The sequence below is a fragment of the Orbicella faveolata genome, unplaced genomic scaffold (assembly GCF_042242905.1).
Source record: "Orbicella faveolata isolate gen_17 unplaced genomic scaffold, um_ofav_v1 contig_2, whole genome shotgun sequence".
Taxonomy (NCBI): Eukaryota; Metazoa; Cnidaria; class Anthozoa; order Scleractinia; family Merulinidae; genus Orbicella; species Orbicella faveolata.
Genome location: NW_028301547.1, coordinates 19,526,493 through 19,537,500, shown reverse-complemented (window position 1 = coordinate 19,537,500; position 11,008 = coordinate 19,526,493). Strand labels below are relative to the sequence as shown.

At 38.8% G+C, this 11,008-nt stretch overlaps 1 protein-coding gene across 3 annotated transcripts in view; it reads left to right on the top strand.

Moving 5' to 3' along the window:
* Positions 1-9,964, top strand: part of LOC149112321 (furin-like) — an 88,741-nt gene extending 78,777 nt beyond the window's left edge. For all 3 annotated transcript variants that reach the window (XM_089290148.1, XM_089290147.1, XM_089290146.1), the window contains 4 exons: positions 3,376-3,501; positions 6,058-6,180; positions 6,667-6,899; positions 7,763-9,964. In XM_089290148.1, coding sequence (XP_089146274.1) covers positions 3,376-3,501; positions 6,058-6,180; positions 6,667-6,899; positions 7,763-8,098 — 818 coding nt within the window. In that variant the 3' untranslated portion in view covers positions 8,099-9,964. The remainder of the gene's footprint in view (positions 1-3,375; positions 3,502-6,057; positions 6,181-6,666; positions 6,900-7,762) is intronic.
* The last annotated feature ends 1,044 nt before the right edge of the window (positions 9,965-11,008 follow it).

Here is an 11,008-nt window from a genome sequence, read left to right as displayed (position 1 = left end):
AATACTCACGAGGAATGGGTTAATTAATATATTTTGATGTTCTGTTTACTCGTTGACTCATAGTAACATACACAATGCTTTTTTTGCATTTATTCTTCATAAATTGTCAACATGGACTGAAATGTGCAATACGTATGAAAGTTACTATTGCCAATGCCTGCTCAGCGAAGTGGCTCATAAAACGCAGCTTTCTCCTACAGCTTTTTTTTTTTTTTTTTTTGCTTTGATAAAGATAAAGAGAATTCATCCTCCCATATCAAATTCAGTCAGGATATTGTACGAGCAAGAAACTTAAGGCTAAAAACTTACGTAATCAGCGGTACAGTGAAACGGCAAGCGTACGCAGAGATTTTGAGACTGGAAAAGCTGGGTTTCAGTGCTACTCCACGTCACCTTCCGGCATAGTAACTAACCATCAAACCAATCACTAAGCAGCTAGTTGACTAACTCACTAACTCAATAAAACTAACTTGCTAGCCAGTTACCCATCCAACATACTCTAGCAATTTGCATTTTCTCGTTCACAATCAGCCCAATGCAGTTGTTCTTCATAGGGAATTAGAATAAAGCAGCTCTTTACACGCCAACCTCATTCCCAGGGTCTCTCATCTTACTGCCCCATGGAGCGAAAGAGGAGAGACCCTGGTTGGGTCTGGTCATGTCTCCCAGAATTTGGGAGATGACAATTAAATTATTAAAGGAATGGGCGGCCTAGTAGGAATTTTGTCTATAGTTAGCCTACGCGCGGGAACGCAGGATGTGTTGTCACCAAAATAAGCCAGAAACGATACGATGTTCTGCGGCTATTTCCGGCGGTGATATTCTGCAAACGCCGAGGAAAACTTATCCATGCATTATCTGATAGCGGAAATCCAAGTTGCTGCAGGTTGTGTGGTTCAGTTCAGGACGCTACGTATTGTAAAAATCTCCTCAAGACACACCGCGGCCGAGGCTGTGTATGAAAGATCTTTGACTCATCTTTACCTCGGAATGAATTAAAACCACGTCTACTATGTAGGACTTGTGAACGGTGATTAAATAATTCAGGGCTTTAATCACTGAAAGCCAAAGTCTTTTCGAAAAGAGCGAAAGGGTGAAATTAACAAATTGACGTCAGTTTTTTATGCGTCTGTCCTCTTATCGATGATAAATTGCGTCATAACATTGTCAAAGTGGCTGTGGAACCACGAGCCGCAGGCGAGTGGTTTCGCAGTAAACTTTGACAATGTTATGACGCAATTTATCATCAATAAGAGGACAGACGCATAAAAAACTGACGTCAATTTGTTTTTTACAGTAACAAGACCCCAAAATGGTCAAATGCCGGGAATAAATGAGGGGAAAAGACGCCGTAAACTTGGCATAAACAAAGATGAGTGAATTTCATTCAAAATGACGCGAACATTGTCAATAGCTTTTCTCGCTTTTGGATTGGCTACTTGAAAAAGTCCCTAAAATCTGATTGGTTAAAAAGTTGACGGTTAGACAGCTAAAAGTTGAACTTGAAAGCTTGTATAAATTAAAATTTTATCCGTCTGTACTCTCTTATTGATGATAAACATGAGCCAATCAGCGCGCGAGAAATTTGACCGTTATTGTAAAAAGATTTATTGAATTGTCACCGCGCTGTCGGCGCCCCGAACTTTGCAGAGCGCGAAGAATGATAGAACGACTCGTCGCGAGTATCTTATGGTGTCTGATTCCTCGTGTTTCTCAGGAGCACTTTATGCCGTGTTATTAGGAGAAATGGAAATTGTAAGTAGAGTGGAGTCGTTTGACTGTGTTAGCGTATTTTGAGAGGTCATAGGTGTGGATGGTTTCCGGTGTTAACTGCACGTCGCTTCGCAGAGTTTGACACCATGCCGTGCTTATACTTTGTTTAGGCTCGTTTCTATTGACAGATAGATATTTTAAGGCTCTAAGTATTGGCTATCCAGGGACAAAGATTAAAATATTCCGTGAACATATTGCTTACTTGCATTATATTTGTGACGTCGGGCCGGCTGTTTGATTAGAACTGTTTCCAACCCCAGTGTGTTGCTTCTTAATTACGAATATCACTGATTTATCTTCGACCACCTTTTCTTCAGAGACTGCCGTAGCTTTACTTCGAGAAAGCCGTACGTTTTTTTTTTCTTTTTCAATAGACATTCTTATGTTGTTTGAATCAATTTAATTAAGCGCATTCAAAGGAGAAACAACAATTTTATTACTACGGGATGAAATTGCGCTGCTCGACGTCCACAGTTGAAATATGACTGACTTTGCATGTATCCAGTGGGTAAGACGGCAACAACGTCACGACCGCGAGGTTAATTGCCTCGAAACAGACTTGCTTAACCTTTAGATAAACTTTGGGATAGATATTCGAAATTTCAGCCTGAAGGCTAAATACTGTTAAACATTGCGGGTAATGGCGGTCGCAGAGTGATGCTTTGAATTCGACAAAGATCAACGCGACAAATTGCCTGATTACAGAGGACCCCTCCTTGATGTTCTAAATTGTCAAAGTAGCTCGTGACCAGACCCAACCAGGGTCTCACCTCGCTCGCTCGCCCTGGGAACGAGGTTGTTTATCCGCTATTGCAGCTTAGCGTCTGTTATTAGTGTTTATTAGCTTTGTAAAAGCTAGATGCACGGCTGGAAATTTATGAGAACGTATGTCTCGGACGTTGTGTTGCTATTAGGCAAAAATCAAGACATGGCGGCTTCACTTGGTTTAATTTTTTTTGTACAGTTTTTTTCTTGTTTTTGTTTTTTCATGCTGAACGCAATCGCGTTCCACTCGTGTGTCTACTAGCAGTTTTTTCTAAACCTTAAATGTGTATTATTTTCTTAGAGAACATGGAACGCCATTCTTTTTTCATGTCAGTAATTAAATGAGCGTTATAGAGGAAATTGTGGTTATGAAGGAATACCCACATTTACTTATAATAGTATCTTAATTATCAAAGAAACTTGTTCATCTCCTTTGGCTCGTTGTAGATTAATCTTAATATGGTAATCATGTTAACCAAGAAATGTTTTGGTTGGATTTAGACTTGATGACAATACCATGCTAAAAATTCGTCGACACATCGTCAAACACTTAATCGCTTAATAATTTCGTAAGACATTTTCTTAATTTTCTGCACTTTCTGCAGTCTTGCCATAGTTCTCTATTTGCCAGCTTGTTCAGGGTTCCAGGCTTTCACGGCTACCGTAGCGGTCCTAAGACCTAGGTTCCACTGTACTTCAAAGTCTCCTACTCCGATGATTTCTATTGATGCCTTTTTTCATAGATCTTTCTTGTAGCTCGTTACTGACATAAAGGCCTATGCATCTAATTTTAAAATATGACAGCAGTTTCTGTCTAACGATTTGTTCTCTATGCAGACATAGATGAATGCAATTCGAAAATCAGTGGCTGCAGCCATAAATGTATCAATACGCCAGGAAGCTATTTTTGCACATGTCCAGAGGGTTACCGATTGCTTCTCAGCGACTGGAAGACTTGCGGTGGTAAGTTCATATGTAAACGGGCACAGACAAGCAACGAACTAATGAACGCATTGATGGCTCACTTCTTTTTCAGTACGTAAGTTAACGTTTTGTGTCGAATAACAAAAAACTGGGCATCTGGAACTAATGGAAACATCGGATAGCGAAAGATGTCTTTCGTTACATTGTGACTTACATTTAAAAATACAGTGGAACCTGTATGTAACGGCCCTGTATTATTTGTCCACCGTCTATTAAGCGGCCAGTCCCGATTTTTCGCCCATACAAACACTGTATTTGTCACGTGTATTAGGCGGACACCTCTATTAAGCGGCCGCGGCCACCCTGTAGCAGTCCTATGTTTCTCTTTCTTTGTTATTACCTGTATTAAGCGACCGCCCTGAGCGTAACAACTACCAAACTGAACGCAACAACTATGAAATATTTTGCTCTGAACTGTAAATCATAGAAATAAGCACTGTATACCGTAGAAGAGTAGAGGATAATTCATTGCACAGTACTTTTACACAATGTTACGTATATTATACCGTTAAGTTACAATTTGGCACTGAACGTTGTTTAAAGTATCGATCCCTTGAAAGCGTGTTGATTACTCTGTTGTCTTTTTTGCATGAGGTGTTTTTGTATGATACGCCAATAAAATTGATATTAGACCACGCCCAGTGAGTATCTCTAGTGATCCTGTATAGCTAAGATATCTGTTTACAAACATTGACGTCACTTCGGGGCATGCGAGTTTGTCTGGTTGGCAAAAAGGTGCGTGTAATTTTAGAACATTCTGCTCACAATACGTAAAGACTTTGGATTTGAAAGCGTTTGATCGATACAAAACCAAGTTACAATATTGCATTGGTGTTGAGCAAATTCCAGACCCGTACTCGATTAGCGAAGGCTGGAAAAAGGAAGTTGAATCATGGCCTGATCTGACGTATGGCGATATTTACGTGTATGTGATTGAAACCCCCGGCCTAAACACAAAGGAATCGTTGAAAGCGTATAAATCTCTTGAGGCTTACTCTACTTTTACTTGTGTACATGTTAAGGAAGTTTCTTAATATCCGGTAGCAGACAGCTCTCCTTACTGCCTGTTGAAAGTGCAAGTAATTCTTTCGCAACGTTTACGAGACAGTGGAAAAACAATTTTAGAGAACTTAACTGGTAAACTAAATGCAACTAATATAAAGTAGTTCAAATAAATCTGTTATTTCTTTGTCTAGTATCTGAATTACTCGTTCGATTTTGTGCGAATGGTTTGTAAGCCGATACAATGACAAAGTTGCGTAAACAAACCCACTTGTAAGCCAATTTACTGCAGGGAAAATAGATAAGCCGGCTTAGAGTCGGTCCTTGGGCTTGAAAATGCTGCCCTTGGCCGCATTTTCAAGACCTCGGTCATAGTTTTTACCCATACGGACCTCCCAACCGGCCAATAACATATATATATATTTTTCAGGGACACAAAGATGTTCTGCGTCAAGAAATGTACACTAAAAATGGAAAGTTTATTTAAATAGACTGGCTTAAATGTTGGTGGAGCCCTGTTTTTTTGTTTTGTTTTGTTTTTTTGTTTGTTTTCAAAAATGCTCCTATGCCTTTATTCATAAACCGAGACAGACTGTAAACTATGCCTAGATAGAAAGCAAAATTCCCCTAACTAGCTAGCAGCATAAAGATTAAACCCAAACTTTCCAGCAGAAGCAACCGGCTAGAAGACTTTTGAATGGGACTGAAATTAAAATTGTGAAGTGCATTAATGGAAGGAGTTCTTAATATATTAAAACAACAGCTTTAAACTATTAAAATCGTGTATTTTGATAAAAGGACCCGTATCACTGTATGCTTAAGTATAAACTCGGCGTTAAAAAGGACAATCTTACATTTTCCGCATCAAGACAAAAAAGTCGCGGGTACTATAAAGAATAACAATAGAAAAAAGCTCACCTGTGGCAAAATGAGCATAGCAAACGCGATCGTTTGTTGTCGGATACCACAATTTTCGTGAAGTTGCACTGACCTATTTACGGCGCCTTTCCTCACATTTTGGCAAGCGAAACATTCCGACACCAGCTTCAAATCTCGTGGTACAGTCAAAAACACAACAGCTGACCACCATTCTAAAATTTCAGCGAGATCGGAAGAAAACAACTGAAGATAGAAAGTTTTAAAATCTCACCAATTTTAAAGGACTTATCCCACGCACGTGCGTTTCTGCCAACCACCACCAAAACAAGGCACATGTCACATGAGCTATGACGTAGCCGATATCTTCGCTATTAAGCGGCCACCTATATTAAGCGGCCACCTATATTAAGCGGCCAGTTCCTCAAGTCCCGAGGGTGGTCGTTTTATATAGGCTCGACTGCATTGACGAGGGACATTATTTTTTGAGTGACACTGTTTGCCAACCATCGGCACAACAAAATACAACCCACAAAGTAACGCGAAGGAGTAACTTCATCAGATTTGATCTCGGAACTAAATCCCTAATATAAAGCCCTATTAACCCAGCAAACTCTGACGGCAGTTTCTGTCTTAGTGTATTTGTTCTCGTTACAGACATAGATGAATGCTTCTGGAAAATCAGTCGCTGTAGCCATTCTTGTATCAATACCCAAGGAAGTTATTTCTGCAGATGCCCTAAGGGCTACCGATTGTTGAGCAACCGAAAGACTTGCCGTGGTAAGTTAAGACGCAAGAGAATTAATTAGACAACGGAATCGGCTAGCTCGCTTCTTGTTGGGCTTCGTTAATTAAACGTTTTCGCTGAATGATATATCTTCGCAAAATACTGAAATTAATAGCATATATTTACCAGTTTAGAAAGCTGGTATAGCAGGAGATATCCTCGATCAGATTATGACTCCAGCCCCGTTTTCGTGTGACACTCTTTGCCAAGGACTCGCAAAGTTATAATAATTTTCAACTTTTTTAAATCGTTAGAAACTATGTTTTTTTTTTAATTACAATTTTGTAAGTAAGCACATAACCTCAAGTATTTAAAACACTACGGAGCAAGTAAGCCAAATCTATGGCAAAAAAATCCCCTCCAATTGTCATCTAATCCAAAGTTAGGCCAAAACTAATCGTCTCGCCTCTCTGTATTTAGTTTATTGTTGTAGCGTAGGATATTGCAGTCAGTGAATAGCCTTTCGTTGTTTCTTACAGCCCAGCCGCTGCCAACATTCACGCAGAGGCCAAGGACCTGCAGGGATGTCAAACTACAAGGTCGATCATACGTCCCAAATCGTGAACATTTTATCTATCCATTAAAGAATTGTAATATTCCTCTAAGAGTGTACTGTCATGATACGAGGACTGCCGGCCCCAAAGAGTATATCACTGTTTCACAGGAGGGCAACTTTGTGAACGACTGGAGGGGTATAACTAAGTTCAATAAGGTATGTTTCCCACTTACCTTCTAATCACATGTTCCCTAGATTCACTAGAACGTCGAAAAATGTTTTAGTCACCTGCCAAAACACCTGTATTTTCATTTTAGTGACGCCAAAGGTTTGCTTTAAATATAAGGACGCGCATTTAGTATCGTTCAGGTTTTATTTTGGAAAGGATATAGCCCAATAAATCTTTAAAGGACAACACCTATTCATCACGCCGAAGTCAAAAGAGGTATTTCTTCCCCTCGACCCCCATCCCCCCACCTTCCTCTCCTTTTCCCTTCCTGGGATATATAACGGTCAGAAGGAAGTTTCTGGGGTATTTTCAAGCACACAAAAGTACCAAAAAAAGTCCCTTAGAATTACCTGCTTCTACATTCAAACATTCACAAGAACTCTGTCAGCGAAAAAAAATAGCATCCACACGGGCATATGTTTTCCGCGAGCGGGCTTTGGCTATGAGATGATAGATAGCCAACGAGGCTCGTAGCGCTGAGTTGGCTATAATCGTCTCATATCCGACAGGCGCCCAAGAGTAGAATAATTGTTTGATTAAAAAACGCATCCGAAGAAGATTACCCGTGCACTTACCATATTTGTAGAGCATGGTACAATTGCTCCTACACCATGATGACTCAGCCAAAAAACACTCTTGAACTGCATCGTCCAATGATCCAGTTTTTAATAATTCTAAATTTCACATGATTGCATGCTATGATGTTCTCCAATTGCCTACATTTGGCTTCGGTTGTGCATGAATGTCGATTTTTCTTTGCGATGCAAAGTGTATTATAATAACTACTTACAGTACTAACTTTACATTCTACCAACATGGTATCTTTTTTTTCTTCTATTTTTACTCCAAGGTACGACTGGATCCAAAAACAATGGAGATTGTCGCAAATGATACCCAGTTTTCCACCTTTGAACGCGCACCTAGAAATAGACGGGAAAGACAAACAAAGCATCACTTAGCTTCACCCTCAACCTTTTGCATGGGTTCATATGGGTATTTTAGTCTCGACTTATCTGGTACTGGGTTAAATCCTGACCAATCTTGGTTTAAATCTCAATGGATAGGCTATGTCATTAAAACAAAAAAGGGCACCAAATACTATGTCGATTGTCAAAGTCACAATTGCGAAGTGTGCGGCCCAAAACGGAACTTAATCGTGTCTATCGATAGATGTGTAAGGACATGATATGAGTTTCTTTTCTTACAGCTTTCTACACTGTTTGTTGATTTACGGATAGCTTACTCTAATTAAAGAATGGTTAGAGCTCCAGGGACAAAAACAGTGACAGTTGAGTATTGGATTATTAGTCTATTATCGGTAGTTTTGATTTGTTAACTATTTTGGATATTTCTCTTCAGTCGATTTTTTATGCCGTAGGTCAGTTTAACGTTTGGCGATTTAAAATGGAACAGTCATTACTCAAAACAATGAGACCTATATAACTCCTCGGATGATTAAAACTGTAACCGACAGATAGCTAAATATTATCCATTTAAGTTAGCAACAGTATTGATTAATCAATACCGCCATATTTAGTGACTTTTATCTATCGGATATCTTTTTGGCAGTTTTCGTTGCATTTTTTTCACTTACAAATTGTCTTCAATTTGTGGTCAATTACTATTACTCGAAAGAATGTTCATGAATTTTTACGTCCCTTGAGGATAACGTATTTTTATATTTTATAAAATTATGGGGAAAATTTTTGTATTTTTAAGAATTAATTGGTAAACCAACGAACTGTTGTATAATTTAAACGTTAAAGGTTGTTAGATATTAGGGGACATATTGCGGAGCGCGAGGCAGGGACAAGTCCCTTCGTGTGTAACCATAGCACGGAATTTTAATAATAATAATAATAATAATAATAATAATAGTAATAATAATAATAATAATAACAATAGTAATAGTAATAATAAAACTTATATAGCGCCGAATTTTCAGGGACCCTAAGCAAGCTGGTGCACACAAAGCGGATATTGGTTCATTTCTATGTTGCAGCATGCAGTGCAGTGCACAATATTCCATATTGAAAATTGAGGTCATCGTGACGCACAAGTTCAAACCAGCTGAATTTCATGATATATGGACAAAACTTCTTTCATGGAACAGACCCTTTTTCCCAAAAAAGGGCACTTCACACGAATGAGGAAAACATGTCCCCCGCAACCAAGTCCCCTACTGTTTGCCGACTTTAAGACTGTACCAAGCTTTCTGGCGCAGCAGTCCTTGAAATTGGATTTATTCATATTTTTCGGTAACGTTTTTGTAACTCGTCAGAAACCCCGTTACTTTGCTAGTTTGTTAAAAAAAGAGAACAAAAAAAAAAATAACAAGAAATAAAGCATTAGTAGAGGTAATGCTGCTCCTAGCTATATATCTGACCTTTTTACCGAGTGTAATTCCAATATCAGTTTACGGGGCAGACGCAAACTAGATATTCTCAGTGTTAATACCTTATTACATGAAATTTTTATGGTACGCACATTTCGCGACACTTAAATTCGCGACAATTTTGTATTTTGAATCACTTTAACTTCGCGTTTTTGAGTAACACGCGGCCTATTTCCTTGGCGATGTTACTTTTGCATGTCCTTGAATTAAGTACACCGACTTTATCAAAGGCACAACGTCAAAATTAACAAACGCAATGGCGGGACTACATCTCAACAGTAACGTGTCGCGAAAATTTCATGTAATAAGGTACAAAAAAGTATGGTCTTCACTCATTTCGTTATTATGCTAGCAAACTATGCAACTCATTGCCGGACGGTGTTCGTGTATCCACATCTGTTGCTGCTTTTAACACTGAAAACTTTAGATTTGGACAAGGAATGCTGCTTATTTTGTGATTAATACTAGCCTTTATTAATGTTGCCGGTTATTCTTATCTATTTCCTAAACCTTGTTAACCAATTTTGATGAATTTATCTGTTAAGTTTATTTCTTAGTTTTTAACTTTACGAATTAATTTTCTTTGGAGATATTAGGATGTTTTTGCTATCAGAAAATTCGAAGTAAAATAAAGTTTATGATTGATTGATTGATTAATTGATTTGATTAATCAGTCAATAGGTCTCAACTTTGGTACCCGTGGGCCAAGACAACGATGCCCAGTCCCCTAGGGTTTATAATAAATTGCGGAAAGCATTCTTCCTCCAATTATTCTCAAGTCAGAGCCAAGGAGGAAGGCGGAACGGCCCACTAATCCACTTATGCCCGGAAAATGCGTGGGGTTCAGCTTATTGTTATGCTCCCCTTCCTCTGAAAGCACCCGATCAACTATTCCTAAACCCTAGTTAACTCGGATTAATGTTAGTATTATCTTTTGCAATCGTGTAGGGGCAAGCCAACTTTGACAGGTATCCAACATGGGGTCTTGTAGAGAGGTCTTCGGATTTTTTAAGCTATCTGTGCATGCTATTGAGCGATATGTAAACAGTTAAGAGCCAGTTCCTGTAAATACCGAGAATGAGATGACAGTCGCGAAATTTTCGATTTCCTCATATTTTGCCCAAATAACCTCTGTAGTGAGTTGTTTTCGAAAATATCATTCAAAGGTCCTGAAGCGCTTTAGTTTTTTCGAAATCGAGGAAAGTTTGAAAATCGCCATTTTAGCTGCCTGACGCCGCCGAAAATGGCGGAAAATTGTGCATTTTCTTTTCGCTCGTACAGATCAACGCGATGATATCTATCAATATACTTTGGGTAGCTTATAGTGCATGTCTTGCTGTTTCTAAACCATTAATTTGATTAGCAAAAGCTCCAAGTTTAATAATATTTTAGGCCGATAAAAGTACCTTCATGGAAGCTCATAAGCGAAATGGCTAATTTTAGCTAATTTCAATACCATCAAAAGCCCACTGGTACATTGAATTTGAAGTCAAAACTAAAATTTTCTGAAAGCCCATACTCTATACTATAATGTGTGAAAGTCTCTTCCGCGGCCCGAAAAAACTAACCCGTCGAGAGACATAAACGTGTGGTACATTTTTGTAAATTCGTCATTCGTGAAACCAACATGGAACTTGGCCAGCTACCTTCATCAACAACAAAAATAAGCGAATGGATACCTTTTTCGCCAATAAGGATACT